This window comes from Malaclemys terrapin, chromosome 2 (genome assembly GCF_027887155.1).
Source record: "Malaclemys terrapin pileata isolate rMalTer1 chromosome 2, rMalTer1.hap1, whole genome shotgun sequence".
Classification (NCBI taxonomy): Eukaryota; Metazoa; Chordata; order Testudines; family Emydidae; genus Malaclemys; species Malaclemys terrapin.
In genome coordinates, this window is record NC_071506.1 from 78,677,291 (window position 1) to 78,696,442 (window position 19,152).

Below are 19,152 nucleotides of genomic sequence, written 5' to 3' on the forward strand. Positions count from 1 at the left end.
AGGGAGACGGCAATATGGCGAGAATGCCTGGCAGCGGCGGCGACTGGAACACCGGCAGCGGCGGCGGGGAGAACAATGGGGGGGACCGGCCGCCGGGCCGCGGCGGCACCCACCGCCCCCACCACTACTGCAGCGCGGGGGAGGACGAGGACGGGGAGGACGACGATGAGATCCAGGAGGTGCAGATAACGGGGGACGAGGAGGACGGCGCCGATGGGGGGCTCCTGCTACTGGACGAGGAGGAGGAGGAGGAGGAGGAAATGGGGCTGGAGTGGGACGGCGAGGAGGAGCCGCTGGAGCCCGAGCCGGTCCTTATGATCAGTATGGACCGGGGCAGCGGCGGGCTGGACTCCTCTTGCGGCGGCGGTGGCGGCCGCCTTGGAGGCGGCTGTGGCGGCGGCATCGGGGCAGCAGCAGTTGGGGGCGCCCCAGTCCCCGCTAGCGCCCGGGGCGCGGAGGACTCGGACCCGGAGACCGACCTGCTGCTGCAGCGCCCCGAGCGGGCCCGGCTGAGCGAGAACACCCGGCTGGCCACCCGCTACGCGGTGCGCATCTTCCGGGAGTACCTGAGCGAGAAGTCCCAGAGCCCGGACTTCGAGACCATGGACAAGGGGGCGCTGTGCCGGGTGCTGCGCTCCTTCTACGCCGAGGCCCGCTCCAAGAGCGGCCAGCTCTACTCCAAGTCCTCGCTCATCAGCATCCGCAGCTCCCTCAACCGCTACCTCAACGAGCCGCCCTACTGCCGCACCCTGGACCTGACCAAGGACCCGGAGCTGCGCGCCGCCAACCTGACGCTGGCGGCGGTGATCCGCAAGCTGGAGGAGCAGGGCGCGGGGCCGGTGGTGCAGAAACAAGCCATCACGCGGGCGGACCTTCGCAAGCTGTACACCTGCAGCGTGTTCAGCACGCAGAGCCCCTTCGGGCTGCTCAACAAGGTCTGGTTCGAGACCTGCATGTACTTTTGCACGCGGGGCCGCGAGAACCAGCGCGAGCTGGAGGAGGACTCCTTCGGGCTGGCCATGGACGAGGACGGCCGCAAGTTCGTCTACTTCAAGTCCCTGGGGCCCTACCACAAGTCGCGCTCCTCCTCTTGGAGCAAGAAGCGGGCGGAGAGCAGCGACGAGGAGAACCTGCCCCGCATGTACGAGACGGGCACCGAGTTCTGCCCCTACTCCAGCTTCGTCAAGTACCTGGCCAAGCGCAACCCGCTCTGCAAGGCCTTCTTCCAGCGGCCGCGGGACCACTGCAGCGAGGGCGATGTCACCTGGTACGAGAACAAGGCCATCGGCAAGAACCTGCTGGGCACCCGCATGCAGATGCTCTCCAAGGCGGCCAAGCTCTCCAAGACCTACACCAATCACTGCATCGGCGCCGTCTCCATCGCCACCCTCAACAGCATCGCCGGCATCGGCACCAAGCTGGGCGGGCACCACCCGCACCCCGCCGGGGCGGCAGGGGGCTGCTACCCCGCCGCCCAGGCCATCCTCAACGGCGGGCACCGGCACCGGCCCCCGCCCGCCCCAGCCAACACCTACATCCTCCCCAAAGACAGCGACGTCCCCCACGTGAAGGCAGAAGCGGCCGCTGTGACCCCGGTCAAGCGCTCCCTCTACGAGGCGGTGTACACTGGGGCGGCCGTGGCCGGGGGGGATGCTTGCGGCCCCTCCTCGTCCCCCAAAAGACTCTGCCTCCGCCCCGCCGAGCCCCTGGACGCTGCTACTGCCGCTGCCTCCGTGGTGGTGGTGTCAGTGAAACACGACCCCCTGCCTCTCCTCCTCCCCGAAGCCAATGGGCACAGAAGCACCAACTCACCCACAGTAGTTTCACCTGCTATTGTTTCCCCCACACAGGTAACAAGAAAACCCGACCCATCTCTATACACAACCCCCTCTTCGCTTCCCAAACCCTCCCCCGCCTGCTCCAGCCAACACCAGACCCCCTTGCAAGGACCAAAGCACAGTGCACACCCTGGGAGCAGTCCCAGAGCGGCCACACTTCAGACAGGCAGCTGCTGCCTCTTTGGCCCTCTAGTGCAAGTCTCACTGTACAGGCATGAAATAGTCTTGTTGCAAGTTACTAAACTTCCGTGCTTTCTCCCTCCCTCCCCCCGCCCCCCCGGAGCTCTCTAAGTAACTGCACTGGTGTTAGCTGCAAGTTTGGGCTCTCTGTGACTTAGAGCAAGCTTAGTGTTAATCACTTTGTGAGAAGAAGGAAGTATGAAATCCCAAATCACTGCTAAGCAAAAGTTTAGAATTGTGTTCCCAGAACAATAGGCTTAGTAAATGGACTGTGCAGGCTCCTGTTTTCTTTTTACAGTAGAAGTGAGTTATGTAAATAAAGTCAAAATATTAAATAAGAATTTGAAAGATAATTAGCATGCATGGTGTTCTTGATGTGCTAATGAGTTGTTTAAATAACCTCATAAATGCAGGAAACAGCCAAGAAAATACTCAATTACACCTTAGTAAGGAGGGTGTAATTTTAAACTGTAGAAGTTCTCAAGAGAGTTAATTGACAATTGCATTCATCTTGTGTATTTATTAAAATAGCTCTGTTTCCTGGCAACCATTCTTTAAAAAAAGTAAATTGGCTTTATTTGCACAGTTGCATTAGTTATCATTGCATCAAAATAGACCGTGTCCTATAATGTCAAAATATATAGTAACAGCATAATTCCTTGAGTTAGCCATAGTGTAGCTGTGGAATGAGATCAGATTGGGTAGGTATGTTTCATATAAGCAAAGTAGCCTTGTCAAAAACATTGAATAGGTATAGGTCTTGGTGTATGCATCAACAACCTTTCCACCTGCACACATGCACCCTTCCCCCAATCCTTTCCCATTTATTTATTGATTTATTTATTTGGTGTGTTTAAACCCAAAGTTACCTTAGGACACTTAATTAAAAGAGATACTGAAGAGCACTTTTACTGTTGAGTTGAAAATAGGAATTCATTCTAACTAAATCTGTAAAACTTTCTTCAGTTATGTTGCACTCCGTGTTTCGGGCAATACTTTTAATGCTAGCTGCAGTAGGTGATTACAAAAAACCCTCTGACATTCTGGTGGTCAAGCAATAATCATCTGTCATAGGCCTGAAAGAGCACTGTTCAGTGAACACAGGTATATGACATGCCTGAGCGGTTTCCAAAGTGGATATACCAGTTCTGGGCAAACTGACCCTTTCAAACAGTTTGCCAGCTAATCAACTAGCCTGAAGGCTAATTGAAAAAAGAATCTTTCTGTGAATTATAGTATTTATGTTGTCTAAAATACATGTGACCTCTCCTTACTAATGGGGGTTTTGGTTACGTGAGTGCAGTACTGTAGTTTGATCTCCTGCTGTGTATATCTGGTGTCTTTGAATAGCTTAGAGGGTTGATTATAAGCAGATAGTGTTTTTGTTCTAGCTTATTATTTCAGATATAAACTAACTCTATTCACTATATTTTTAACCATAAACTTACCCATTCATTGGCTTATGACTTGGAAAGAGATTTTAAAACTTTAAAGTATTTTAGTTTAGAATAGCTCAGTGTATGTGAGTAAGGAAGAGACAAAGGGAATAAGGCTTGACAGACAGATGTGTATGAATAAACACACTTTTACTTTAATCAAGATGGGCCACTTTATTCGTCTTAGTTAATGTAGTTCTCCTTGAGTCATAATACTGTATGGTTTGATACCAGGCCTTACCTTGAAATTTCTACTACTTATTATAATGCTTACATAAACTTCTCCTTAGGTAAACTTTAAGTGCTCTGTTATCTTTTTTTAATACCAATGACAATTGCAGACAAAAAGCAAGGCTATTAAGACATAAATATATAAAGTAGATTTTAAGAGACACAGGATGTTTTCTTTCTTGACCTTATCAAGAAAGAAAATGAGCACTCAGTGACAATGTTAGCGTGAATTTTGATGTAATTATATGGGAACATTCAATTCATCTTTGTTTAGCTCATTTAATGGTGAACAAACTACACACTCTCTTCTGAAGAAAAGACTAATTTTGCTTTCTTTACAAAACTGATTAATTTAAATCTTTACTGATACTTGGGGGAAGTTAACTGCTCATTCCAGCATCAGTTGGAACAGAAGTGCATTTTTTTTCTTATGGGACATATCACAGAATGAAAATATCTTTGCTTTATAAATGTAGGATAGATTTTTTTTTTCCATTTTTAAATAGAAAATCAATGTTAAACTTTTTCTCCTTTAGCTACCTTTTGTATAATATAGCTATAATGATCAAGGTCCAGGGCATTTCCTGGGGAAATTAATGACTGGCTTGGGTTAATGGCCCGAGGCATTGCTTCAAGCCATCAGCTCTCCCAGCTGGTCATTAATCCCCAGGAAATGCCCTGGCCCTTCATCGTTATTGCTTATAAAAAAGACTTTCTAGGCCTTATTAACTGAGTAGATCTCCTCAAGCAGTGTGATACTGAAGTCCATTGTTATCAAGAAATCAGTAATATTTGTCAACTTGACAATTGCAGACTGGTGTTTTTATTGACCTCTATTATGAGTTTATTCATAAAGGGACAGATTCTGCCTCCCTAATGGCATAAGGAACGACTCAGTGTGAATAAGTGGCAGAATCTGGCCCACCATGAAAACTGGGTTACATAGTGTGTTTACACCTGTGTATATGTACATTTTTCATAGCGTTAGTGACTTTAAGCAAGTTATAAAAGAGGAGTGAAACAAAAGTATTAAACTGGATTTATTTAATTTATTTAGTTGAGCGTTTGAGAAGGGTATTGATTTTATGGATTATCATTGCTGCTTCATCTTCTTAACCCTGAGATGTCTTTTAGCTCTGTTTGCAGAACTGCTGTAGAAGCCTCCTCCTGAGCCAGGGAAAGGTACATTAAGTGTTCATCTTGACACATTTTGATCCAGCTATTGCTTTAGGTTGCAGTCCTGAGAGACATTATACAGTATATTTTAAACATACAGTACTGCACCATCGTGCTACCACCTTCCCTTCAGTCCTTATTTGCTCTGAAGTGTAGCAATTTTCCTGCCACTAACAACAGTACTTCAGCTGAAGTTGATGACAGAGGGATGTAATTTAGCCGTTGTTCATATCTAGTATTATTGAAAGATGAATAATAGCTGAAGTTTTTAAGCTTTTGATGTTGTAATGTGGTAGCTGTTGAGATTTATAGACTTGATACATACTGAACTTAGTACAGTTGTTATAGCCAAAAATAAGTCTAAGAAAACAGACCGGCTTCTGCCAGGGGGAAAAAAACTACCCATTGTTTCAGAAAAAGCTTCTGCTATGGTGGTTCTGTAGCATAATTGTGTTCTAGGTACTTCTGAAGAATTCCATAAATATCAAAATATATACCTACCAAACTTAAAATAGTTAAAGCATGAGCAGTGTTTGCATTTGTCATCACTCTATGTTGCAAGTGTTTCTCAGGCTTTCGAAGTTGAAACCAGGGCCAGCTTTCTGTTACAGGGCATGTGAGTTTTCATTGCCTTAAATGCTTCAAAGAAAAGCCATATGCTGACAGAATTAGAAAGCTGGTTCTGATTTCAAGTTTTGAAAAGGCAAGAGGTGGGGAAAAAAAAGTACTTTATCTCCTTAAGTATGCAGCAGACACAGCTGATAAGACTGTCTGGAGTTTTGGTTCGTTTTGCGGTACGACCTTTTCTGCTTGGTTTAATTCTTGAAACTAGAAATATAACATTACTATAAAACTGGAAAAATAATTCTGTTTGCTTTAAAATTTGTGTTTGTACCATAGTAAAACCAAAGCCTAGTGCTTGGTGCTGTACAAGCATATATGACAAATTTACTTAGAATGTAGACTCTTCAGAGCAGGGCTCTTGCTTTGGTATATGTTCATATAGTGCGTAGCACAATGGGACTGGGACTCCAGGCACTACTTTAATATCTCTCCCCGCCCCCCCCCCCCCCAAAGAAAAAGACTCATGCTTCAAAGGCAGGAACACAAAAACAGGGTGAAGGGTGATTGGCAAATAACATGTTGGGTGTGTGTGTGTGTGTGTGTGTGTGTGAGAGAGAGAGTTCATGTTCATCATCTGAGTCAGATGCCACCAGCAGAAGGTTGATTTTCTTTTTTGGTGGTTTGGGTTCTGTAATTTCCGCATCAAAACGTTGCTCTTTTAAGACTTCTAAAAGCATGCTCCACACGTCGTCCCTCTCAGATTTTGGAAGGCACTTCAGATTCTTAAATCTTGGGTCGAGTGCTGTAGCTGTCTTTAGAAATCTCACATTGGTATCTTCTTTGAGTTTTTGTCAAATTTGCAGTGAAAGTGTTGTAAAACGAACAACATGTGCTGGGTCATCATCCAAGACTGCTATAACATGGAATATATGGCAGAATGCTCGGTTTTACTTGCAGGGGATATACAATTCTCCCCCAAGGAGTTCAGTCACAAATTTATTTAATGCATTTTTTTTTCCACTTTCAGGTGACTAATTAAGTGGGCAGCATTATCTCCCGTAAATGTAAACAAACTTGTTTCTCTTATCAGACGGCTAGCCTTGTTAGTCTGGATCTGTAAAAAGCGACAGAGTCCTGTGGCACCTTATAGACTAACAGACGTATTGAAGCATAAGCTTTCGTGGGTGAATACCTACTTTGTCAGACTCATGTTTCTCTTAGCGATTGGCTGAACAAGAAGTAGGACTGAGTGGATTTGTAGGCTCTACAGTTTTACATTGTTTTTGAGTGCAGTTCTATAACAAAAAAACCCTACATTTGTAAGTTGCACTTTCATGATTGAGATTGCACTGCAGGACTTGTAGGAGCTGAATTGAAAAATACTATTTCTTTTGTTTATCATTTTTTACAGTGAAAGTATTTGTAATCAAAAATAATATAAAATGAGCACTACACACTTTGTAATGTGTTGTAATTTAAATAGATATATTTGAAAATGTAGAAAAACATCCAAAAATATTTAATAAATTTCAATTGGTATTCTATTGTTTAACAGTGCGATTAATAGTGATTAATTTTTTTTAGTTAATCGCGTGAGTTAACTGCAATTTAATCAACAGCCCTGTTAAAAGTATGAGTTACTGATGAGGGGTTGACCAGGCTTTTCTGCTAATTGCATCATGCCGTTTGGTCAAAATGAACTATTGTAGACTTTCATGGGGCAAGCCTTCAGAAGACTTTGATAAGAAGCAACAAGAAATCAATTTCGTATAAATCAGACAGATGACCTTTTTGATACAATCAAGGAAAGAAAAGAGCATCATGACTGGAGTGTTGCATCGACAAAGCTTTTTTTAGTATTCTACGGAATCTGAAATGATTAAGTCAGTACTCTTGTTCTATGAACATCAAAGCTGAAATGCACAAACTTTTAATGTTACAGGAAGCTGAAAGCTTTTTAAAAAGCTTGTGGGATTGTGCTGTAAAAGGCTTCTCGTTGCCCACTGTTCTCCTTCCAGAGAGCAAGAGATCAGAAACTGTTCAGTCTAATTGGTGAGTCTGTATGACAGTGAGCTGCCTTATTTCATGTAGGTCTAGAAATAAATGAGTGCTTAAACCCTTTGAAACACACCACTTCTGCAAAAGCCATGGGCTGTAATTAAATTGAATGTAGGGTTGTATTGTCTGGTGCCCTTGGCTATATACTTGATAACAGACCATGGTACACCCACTATTGTGTTAGAAGCTGGAACCTAATTAGCTATGTTGTAGATTTTCAGTGACTTTAGAAGACCTTTTGTTCATCATCTCTCTTCCAGGTGTCCTTTTTTGCCTTTCTGTTGTTTCAGAAGCACATATTCTCCCCCTCCCCCCCCCCCCCCCCCCAAAAAAAGGGAAATAATTAAGGATATGGTAACAAATATCTTTGTGCCAGTTAATTTTTTTTATATATATATCGTGTTTTGGATTCAATGAATAAATATCAGTAACAGAATTGTCTGATCTAAAATAGATTTATTAGTGATCGCAAATGTATATAATTATGGTTGAGGGGCACTCTTTTTCCTGAGATTTTTTTTTATGCTAATACAATCTATATGTAACTTTTGGGGGAATAGTGGGCAGACATGAGACATATATAATCCCATTTGGTTGTTTTTCAGCTATCCATATGAAAAAAACACCTCTTTCATGTTTTTTACAATCTCGTATGCATCTTTGCACTCTGACAACTCAAACAAATTAATCTGAAACTTCAAATGTTCTAAGCACTTAATTCTTAATGAAGGCAAGTACCTTTAATGTGTTTGAATGCAATTTTTAGTTTTAGAAATAACTGAACTCCTTTTCTACATATGGAGTATATAACTTTCCACTAAACTTTGTGAGTACCAAGACATGGTGCTCGTAATACACACGGGCACATATTTGCAGCTGTGCATTTTTGTAATCAAGACAGATAAATAGACATTCCATGTTTATGTGAATTACATGTTGACCATATAAACATATGAAAATACAGTTCAATTTCACATTGCACCTTTAGTTCAATTGCAGTCCCTCTTTCTAAAAATAAGGGAAACTAATACTTCATCTTTGTTAAAGATTAAATCACTAATTAGAAAATAACTTTATTTCCTTTCAGCAACCAGAGCTGTCATGTGCTATATCATAATCTTTTATTTATTAAAAGAAAATACAACACACAACTTTGGAGGAAGGGAACTCACTTCCCTGATGACACTAAACCCAAAAAATCCTTATGTGGTACAGGAAGGAAACAATTGTGTTTTCTTCCCAACCTCCTCTCCTGGTAGCTTGTGGGGGGGAGGGAAGAACATTTGAGTGTAGCTTTTCAGTACTGAGCAGCTATGAGGATAAGAGTGAAGTTTCTCCTGCTGATCCTATGGTGGGGGACAGGTGTCCAAAGTTTGGAGCTCTGCAGTCTGTTTGGAGAAGGGCAGTGCTCTCTGATAGGAGGTATTCTATAGGTGGGAGACAAGACACAAGGGTTCATGTGGAAGGGAATTTCTGGTTTTAACCTTTCGCTAGTAAGGCTTCATCTCCTCCCTCCAGTACACACACTACTGCTTATCCACATGGGGGCTGAACCACAATTTCGGTGAGAATCACAACATAACTTGTTTATGTGCATCTATAACCTCAACATGTTTTAAGATGTTTACATTTAATCTGTGCATGATCACTCTTCCCTATTCAGAATCCTTAAGAGTTTGTGGAGAAATTCCAAATAGGATATCTCCATAACTTTCAGTGGCATTCTATCCTTAAGTTTATACTACCTTTATGAATGTTTACTTTGTGTGATGATGTTAAATATATGCTCTTACAGTGTGGCTTAAAATGGTAACAAAGCACAGTGGGTCTGAATGAAGAACAGTTTGTCAAATTTTTGTTGTTTGGTCTTGAATTGCTAGAGCTAGGCTAAAGAATATTGGAATCTTACATGGATAGCATTCTGTGCTGTCTAACAGGAAGCTTGGGTTTGAGTTATTGATGCGGGGGGAGGGGAGGCATCTAATTTCATTAGTAAGCTATCCATGCACATGAGTACCTGTTGCGGTAGTTAAGGGTTATCAAAGCATCCTCTAGAACAGGAAACTTCCCTATTGGTGATACCCATTGTTATCAATGGGTAGATTACCAAGTGTTATGGCAGGGTTATAGAGAGAGAGAATCTGGGAAAGAAGCGTTGTGAGCTCTGATCTTCCTATCATGGTAGTTTTTGTTTTTGGATGTGGAATGTGATGTGCTCAGCCAAACCTTTGCCTAAACAGAGGGTTTCACTTTTCAGTGTTGTCAAGAACTTAATTCAGCTGGGATGATCTGTTTTTGTTTGGGTTGTTTTACACCTAACCTTCCTCTCTCCCAGCCTTCGCTGTATTTCATATATAGGATAAGTACTGTAGTTTCCTTCCTTCCTTCACCTCTTTAATAAGGGACAAATAGCTACTTTTCATGTGCTTGCTGTAATACAAGGGAAGGATCACATGCTATTTAGCAATGTGTAAGTGACGGTAAGTGCTGTAATTATCACATACAGTCTTGATGCATAATTAGAAGGAAACCTAGTTTGGGGAGGTGGCATCTAGTAGTGATAGTTCTGCAGATGAGTTGGAAAGTATAGATGGGGGCTTAGCTGTCATAGTAGACAACCCCACAGGCTAAAGAATCAAAGGCACTGAATGGCATATATATAATTTGTGTGTGTGTGTATATGTATATGTGTGTATATATAATGTGTGTGTAAATTAGTTACCTGTTTAAGGGTTCTCCTTTGTCTCTAATCATTCAGCTCTTGAATTTTATGAATATTTGATATGTTGATATGGAAAATTAAGGTTTGTTTTTTCTTCAGTGCCCATCGCTGTTGAATCTGCCATTCATTGCAAGTCATTGGCTTAGAAATTCTACTGTTTAAAAAGTTCGTAATAGACGCAAGATCTCACTTTTTATAGGGACCTTTTTTTGGAAAGATTTTTATTATTAGTTTAAACTTGATTCATTGAACTGTGATTGTGATCTTGGTACAAGAATTTTTATTATAATGTATCCTCTGTCTTGATTAAAATTTGCTTGTAGATGCGCTGTCTAGAACCCATAACAGGTTTATAACTGACTTTTTTTTTTTTTCCTCTCCTACATTTCCAATAGACCTTTTTATAAAGAATTTGAAGACAAAAGATGACTTGCAGAGATTGTTTTGGAGTATAAAAATTAAAAAGACTTAAATGTAATGTGCCAAATTACCAAAGAAATGGGGGCATTACATTTAACATATCTTGCATTTTTATTTTTGTTGGCTTTTAGTTGGTGACACTACTGCATGTGTTCTGCTGGTGATGTCCTACTCTACAAGGACTCTGCTGTGCACTGAAGCAGGCCCATAACTAAGTATTTTCTGATTACTATTTCACGGGCTTCAAAGACTTTTAAAAAATATCTATATTGCAAACCCTAAATTTTTAGACACTAAAGCATTATTGTATATAAGAACACACTTTGTTTACAATGGGGTTCTATACTGAGTGTGATATCACCAACAGAACACGTGCTGTGAGGTTGCACCAAATAGTAGCCAGCAAAAACAGGGCTGCAAGATGATGAAAAGTCCCTTTTTGAAGTTAAAGGGACCCTGTGAAGCTAAATTGGCCCTACAGCTATGTAAAAACTAAGCTTTTTGTCAAACTGAAGGCCAGTGTTTCCATGAGTTAATTTTATTTTATTTAATAATTCCAATGGAAACATTTAAAATGAACATTCTCCATTAGTGGTTGCAACCCAAACATTGCAACATGGTGCCCAAGATCCTACAAGTAAAATTTTCCAGATATCCGTTATAAATAAAAATGAAACTAACTACTCTGCTTTATTACCTTTTTTCATGTCACTGTCTTTGTCAATAGTAGATCTAGTGATAAAACAAATTAGATTTTTAAGATGTTCAATTCCGGTAATCCAAAGTGGTATTTGTAGTATAGCCAAGGAATTTTTTTGTGAATAAACAGAACTTCCAATCTGACACTTCTTTAACACATGCTGAAAGCTTCCTTCTCTTCGTCCTAGGTTTTTTGTTTTTGTTGGATTTTTTTTTTATTTTTGAGCATTCAGTACATTTTTAAAGCAGTCTTATATTTTTATCTCTTCAAAAACCATTAGAAGTCCCCTTCTATTGGATATCCAGCATAAATAATGCATTATTTTTAAAAAGCGCTCTCTTAATTTTGTCGACTTGGCCAAAAATATACTTCCTCAAATTAAAACATTCAGTTGTCTGGTCATATGTTGTATTGATATCTCTCTCCAAAATGAGCCTTGGGTACAGTTTGACACTCGCTGATTACATTTGTTATGACTGTTTCCATTAAAAGCACTTTAAACATAAGCTGTTTCATTAATTCTAAAGCGTTTTGTAAAATTGTCTAAATCAGAGAATGTTGAGGAGCAGCTAAGAAGTGTCCCAGGTTCATTATAGCTGAGTAAGAATGTAATTTGTCAAAATAGGCTATTACCCACTTGCTGTTATCAAGTAGCTTGGACCTAAAACTAGAAATATTTCAAAATGTTACTAAATCTTATATTAAATAGAAATGTTTTCACTAATTATTTAAACCCAAACATTGTGCTGGTGTATGGAACTAAAAATATACTTTAAGTGAATTGCAAAGAGTAGGAACATAGCAGAAATAACAGTTTTTTAATTTTTTTTGTATTCAGGTCAGGAACATGGTGTTAATAACACAGCTAAGGGGAACCCTTTTAAAATGTGACTGTAGCCTGGTCAGTTTATTCAAAATATAAACTGAGACAAATGAATAGTTATAGTAATGTTAAATTTCTATAAATATACTCACTTCCTGACAATTAATGGGTACATGCAGTGTTATAAATACAAAAGGTGTCCCAGACCTGACACACTGAACACAGAATTTGTAATAATTGATACAGTGATGCACAGTATTTGACTGTGTAAAATTTCAGCTGGTTTTACATACTATTCCAGTTGTTTTAGAGATTTTAGAATCATAGTATTTAGAGGTACAGAGCCATCAGGTGAAGTCTGTTCTCCTGCAAGGGTAGAATGCAGTTGTTCCGCAAATGATGTATCAGATATTACACTAGACTATGCCCAAATCATTGTTTAAAAATCCTCCCCCAACTTCCACTGCTAATTTGGTGGTTGGACATACTTCTCTATCCAAATATTTGAAGTACCATAAAGAAGGGGAATGTTTCTTTCAAACCTTGTTTATGTGGGTTGCGATGTCCATGACCTTGATAACAAAACTAGGAAATCTGCAGCTAAGGTTTAATAGGGAGATGGAGACAGTCACAAATTGTTAGTTTTTTGACCATAGCTACACTAACTCCACAACAATAGCATCTTATTATTCAATTTACAATATATGCTCCTCCTATGTAGTAGTTTTTGCCTAGTTCAGTGACGTACATTTTTACTACTTCTAGCTGTGTCTTTCTCTTATAGCACTGCAGCATGATCTTGATTTTGTTCTGGCTCACATAAACAAGTAGAAATATTAGAAGTGCAAATGTTGACCCAAACTCTGTGACACTATATTAAAGGTTATGGAGCCTGTAGATCTTGGTTCTTTTGAATTTTGACAGGTTTCAGAGTAGCAGCCGTGTTAGTCTGTATCCGCAAAAAGAAGAACAGGAGTACTTGTGGCACCTTAGAGACTAACAAATTTATTAGAGCATAAGCTTTCGTGGACTACAGCCCACTTCTTCGGATGCATATAGAATGGAACATATATTGAGCTCAATATATGTTCCATTCTATATGCATCCGAAGAAGTGGGCTGTAGTCCACGAAAGCTTATGCTCTAATAAATTTGTTAGTCTCTAAGGTGCCACAAGTACTCCTGTTCTTCTTTTTGAATTTTGAGGCCCTTTAGGATATGTCTACACTACATTTTCAAACCCATGGCAGAGTGTAAGAGCCCAGGTCTGCAAACTTGGGCTGGCACTCCAACACTAAAAACAGCAGTGTAGAAGCTGCAGCTTGGGCTAGTGGAGCCCAGGGAGGGGGTGGTCTTCCTTGCCTGACCACAACATCTACAGAACTGGCTTTAGTGCTGTAGTGTGATCTCTGTGAGCCCAAGTCTGTAGATCTGGGCTCTGAGATTTGCTGATGTGGATTTAAAAATGCAGCGTAGTAGGGCCGGCACTAGCGAAGGAAGCAGGTGCTTGGGGCGGCCAATGGAAAGGGGTGGCACGTCCAGGTCTTCGGTGGCGGATCCCTCTGTTCCTCTTTGAAGTGCCGCCGAAGAGGAAGAGAGGAAGCGAAGGACCCGCCGCCGAATTGCCGCAGAAGAATGAAGCGGCACGATTGAGCTGCTGCCGAAGTGCTGCCGATTGGCTTTTTTTTTTTTCCCGCTTCACCACTTGGGGCAGCACAAAGGCTAGAGCCAGCCCTGAATGGAGACGTATCCTTAGTCTCCATGCTAATCTCAGATTTCTTTCTCTGAAATAACCTTCCACATGTATACAAATCCAGTAAATAAAGCTGAGGTTTTTGTCATTGTGATTTCCTTCCTGCTCTTCCTTCTCCAACCTCCATCCCCTTTATTTTAAATTAGATAACAAGAATTGGGTCACTGGCTACCCCAAAAACCATAAAAACAGTCCTGTGGTTGAGCACCATGTGCTGGAGTATCTGTGCAAGTGTGATGTTGGAGGAGGTGAGAGTATAATAGGAGAAAGGTAACCAGAAAAGAGAGAAGGGAAGTGTGTGAATCAGCCAAATATAAACTGAGCAGAGACTGAAACAAAGGTATGGAGAAGATTTAAAGATAAGCAATGGGTTGTGAGGAAGGAGAAAGAGAGCAAATTGTTGTCTTTAAGGTGGAGGCATAAGAGGAAAATCAAAAGAACAGTGAATTGATTACTTGAAATAGGTTTTGCATTTGATTTATTTCCTTCAGCTATCAAAGCAGTTAAGAGATGCTGTCACAAAACCAACTGAAATATTGGGTTCCTATCGTCCATGTGAAAGTGTGGTTGAAGGAGTGTCTTCTCCTACCTGAAACAAAGCTGAAATTAAACCAATCGATCACCATAAAGTTTTTATTTCAAAGTTTTATTTCAAATCTGGGCTCTTGAATAAGTGCCGGAAAAATAAGAAATCAATTTTCAATAATGTAGTTTGTGGCAATTAAGGATAACACTGTTTTTACTTCTAAAGCACAGTAAACTAATTTCCCTAAGCTACTCGCAATATCTCCTGTGAAGTAGTGTCTGGATCAGTTTCTCATGCACATCTAATTTAAACTCCTTAAGGAAATAGGGGAAACATGTTTTTAATCAAACTACTGTATAAACTGTGATCTACTCCATTACTCTTCAAGCTGCTTCGTAAAATTCCTGAAAAGAACCCAGTGATTTCCTGGTTTCAGAGTAAGCCTTATTCCTTCTGGATTGCTGAACAAACTCTTTCACTTGTTTTGTGTGTGGGGGGGTTGTATGTTGGGGACAGTATGGTGGGGGCAGGATTGATGGAGTCAGTGGTGTTAAGGAAAAGGAAGATATGCACATTTCTTTGAGCGCTCACCTTTTTTTAGTGAAACACCTTCCAGTGTCTCTTAGTGAAATGCTAATGTTATTGTTAGATTATTCCTTCTAATGCTTATATTTCTAGAAACTCTTTTGTATTCTAGCTATTCTGTCTTAAGGCAGTATTTTCATTGTGCATTCAATTATATGGTATGTGGCAACTTTGCATGCTTCAGTGGTACATTATGTTATTAAATATAGAGTTCTGATTATTTGTACCTTGAGAAGCAAACTCAGAGCCTTAGAATTAAGGAAATATTAGTTTCCAGTTGGTACAGTGGTATCTTTGATAAAATATTTTTATCAAACTGATTATTTTTAAAAGGGTAACTACTATATAATGTATAAATCTTATTCCAATAATTTATTTGTAAATCATTTCTTAAACTCTGAACTAACCCTCCTTTTATCTCCTTTATGAGAAATCTTCTCAAGCTTGTAGTCCTTAATAAAAATTCATTATAAATCACACTTACCTCCATACCATAAGCAAAGATAGAGCATGACTCAATGTATTTTTAAACTCTCATTTTACAAGTGCAATTGAAGCAAGGTGTGATTTGTTTTTTGTTTGTTTTTAATTTACAGTTTGTAATAAATCAGACCGTAATTATGATCTGGTAGCCATATGCTAATGGTGTGTAAAGTCATGTAAAACAAGTGTACTGTGTTTTGGCAAAATGATAGGGTGTCACTGTAGAATAGTGGTTCTCAACCAGGAGGGCGCCGTGAGCAGGTTTCAGGGGGTCCATCAAGCAGGGACGGCATTAGACTTTCTGAGGCCCGTGACAGAAAGCAGAAGTCCTGCTGCATGGGGCTGTAGCCCGGGGTGCCAAGCCCTGCTACTCGGGGCTGAAGTTGAAGCCTGAGCAATTTCGCTTCACAGTGCCCTCTGTGACATGGGGCCCCGGGCAGTTGCCCTGTTTGCTACCCACTAATGCTGGTCCTGGCTTTTATATGCAGAAAAACTGTTGTGACATAAGCGGGCAGTGGAGTTTTTATAGCATGTTTGAGGGGGAGGGGGCTCAGAAACACAAAGGTTGAGAACTCCTGCTGTAGAAGAGGCCATTTAGTTGTGATAGGAAATAGAGTTTAAAAATTTTATGATAAGCTATAAAAGTGGCTGAGTTTTGCATTGTTTGTCACTAGAGTGAACAATGTAGTAAAAGCATTGGTTTTTTTAATGCTTTAGGATTAAAGTAGGAGTTTCTCATAGAAGCAGGAAATAAAAGTGTTTGGGGTGAAGTTGGAATAATCCATGTGGTCTAAAACAGGGGTTATCAACCTTTTTCTTTCTGAGGCCCCCCAACATGCTATAAAAATTCCACAGCCCACCTGTGCCACAACAACTGTTTCGGCATATAAAAGCCAGAGCCAGCTTTAGAGGGTATCAAGCAGGGCAATTGCCCGTGGCCCCATGCCAAAGGAGGAGGCCCAATGAAGCTAAGTTGTTTGGGCGTGGGGTTCGGTTTCAGCCCTGCTGCGGAAGGGCTCCGGCTTCAGCTTTCTACCCTGGGTCCCAGTGAGTCTAATGGTGACCCTGCTTGGTGGACCCCCTGAAACCTGTTCACAGCCCCAAAGGGGGCCCTAGACCCCCAGTTGAGAACTGCTGGTCTGAGAGATTGGTAATGGGATTCCTGGCCATTAGGAATCCAATAGCCAAGCAGGGAGTTTGTGGATCTCAGTGGTGCTTAAAACTGGGCTTCTGTCTAGATCTTTAGTTAGGGAACAGTATCCATGGTTCCTTCAAAATATTTTCCTATTTATATTTTTCCAATCTTCTTGCCACTTAAAATTGTGTTTATGCATCAATTTTAATGGAGTAGCATCTTTTTTTGCCAACAGTGGATGTGGCTTATTTGTAACAATGCATTGCAATGAAAAGTTTAATTGGATTGACTGTCACAAATAAGTGCCCTTAACTTGCGGTGTGGGGAGGAATCGGTGTAACATAAATAGAAATAGGATGCACAGACTTGCACTGAAATAATGCAGGATGAATTAGAACAGATCTACTTATTTCAGTGTGTTTGTAATTTCAAGTGCAGTTCTTGGTGATTTCAAAATTCCAGATAAACCATTAGTTTAAAAAAAAAACAAAAACAAAAAACTTGGCCTTAATGAGTTCCATCTGGGGTATATAAACCTTGCGCATTGTATTACATAATTATGTTGGCACATAGTCTATGGGGGGAAGATCTTACTGTTTGTTTATACAGTCTTATATAACTTGCGTTTAAAAGAATAATGTAAGTATTTAATGGGGAAACAGTTTCTGATGTTATATCAGAAGAAGAGGTACTATACTAAAACATAAGAACACTAATCTTCATTATTTAATATTACATGATTGAGACTTAACGTAAGTGTGGTGGTCAATACACTATCAAAATTGCCCTCCAAAGGACACTTCTCAATTGATTGGTGTGATTCTTTTAAAGGTAGATTATCCTGTGCTGAATTTACCATATCAAGAACATTTATTCACTTGGAGTAATGTTTTGACCAGCCTTTTTGAGTAACACACTGCTGCGTTGTTTGCAGCTGGATTCAAATGATATTTAGGAGCTTGCATTCCTTCATGACTGCTTTCTCTTTAACAAACTCTTATTACAGAAATACAAACTGCACATCTTCCTCTCCCTTTCCCAAGCTATATAGTTGGAGTAGGGGAAGAAATAGCATTTAGTTTTATGTTGCATACGACCATGCATTTAGTTGCGGATGTTGCTATAGCTTCATATGTGTCCTAGAATATTTCTGAAAATATTTAATGTGGAAGGTGACTAAAGAAATTAAAATGCTAGACTTAAGATGTTTTTTATGTGATGCGTGTCTGCCCTCTGTTCATTACATATATAAAGCTTATAGAATTTGAACTAAATATATAGTTCTATGTACTACTTTAAGTAATTAAATAAATATTTAAGGGCCTATACCAGTGGCTCTCAAGCTTTTTTTTTTTAACTGGTGATCCCGTAGTGCAACCCCCTTCATAAATTAAAAACACTTTTTAAATATATTTAACACCATTATAAATGCTGGAGGCAAAGCGCGGTTTGGGGTGGAGGTTGACAGCTCACGACCCCCCCATGTAACCTCATGACCCCCTGAGGGATTCTGACCCCCAGTTTGAGAACTCTGGCCTACACCTTTTGCTGTTACTGTTTCAGTTAATAGTTTGTGGTAATTTAGAGCCACATTGTTACAGATCTAGGTGTACAAAATTGAGTAATTGGATATCTTGCTATTGAACATTGAGGAAAATGTGATTTGCTTAACGGAATATCAAATTTAAGATAACTTCTTGAATTAGTTACCCCTTCCCTTGAAGGGAGCTGAGTACTGACCTTCAGATAAATGTAACTATTTAAATGTAAGGTTACATGCTGAATTCCCCATGTGGAGAAGATAAAAGGGCCATTCATCATACAAGTGAATCAAAAACTTTTGGTTTTGTCGATACAAGTCCTCATAAATCAGTTGGCCTGTTTCCACTCTGTTGTGGCAACCACATGTCCTGTGCTCTGACATCATAGCTACCACAAAACACCACTGGAGAATGGAACCAAACCATAATGGGCTTGGAGGAGGAGGGTCAAACAAGTGGCATTTAAGTGTGTAGTACAGTATTGCAGCTTTATATCTCAAGTGTAGTTCAAAAGTCTCTCAAATCTGAGCCATATGATTTTTCAAAGTAACTTACTTGACCTCCCACAAGCTATCGTAGAATCATAGAATATCAGGGTTGGAAGGGACTTCAGGAGGTCATCTAGTCCAACCTCCGGCTCAACGCAGGACTAATTCCCAGACAGATTTTTGCCCCTAGATCCCTAAATGGCCCCCTCAAGGATTGAACTCACAACCCTGGATTTAGCAGGCTATCCCTCCCCTGGTGGATTTTTTTGTTTTGTTTTTTCCAAAAAAATTATTTTAAAAATAGTGCTGGAATGAGGCTTCCTGGGCAGCATGGAGAAGGAGGACTGGTACAATTTGCTTATAAGGTTTCAACAATGGTTGGGTATTTTACTATTCTCATTCTAAAATAAATGTTCATGTTAATTGGCACGTAGTGTTAAAATATGAAAATTAATCCGAGAAAGACAGCACTTTGTAGGACCTGTTGATTTGAT

The 19,152-nt window shown here is 40.6% G+C and overlaps 1 protein-coding gene across 5 annotated transcripts in view; it reads left to right on the forward strand.

Moving 5' to 3' along the window:
- KCTD1 (potassium channel tetramerization domain containing 1) overlaps positions 1-19,152 on the forward strand; it is a 142,096-nt gene that overhangs the window by 52,407 nt on the left and 70,537 nt on the right. The window contains exon 1 of one of the 5 annotated variants that reach the window (XM_054018449.1): positions 5-1,850. The exons of the other annotated variants lie outside the window; for them this stretch is intronic. Coding sequence (XP_053874424.1) covers positions 15-1,850 — 1,836 coding nt within the window. The 5' untranslated portion in view covers positions 5-14. Of the gene's footprint in view, positions 1-4; positions 1,851-19,152 lie in introns of those variants that run through there. 5 annotated transcript variants of the gene reach the window in all.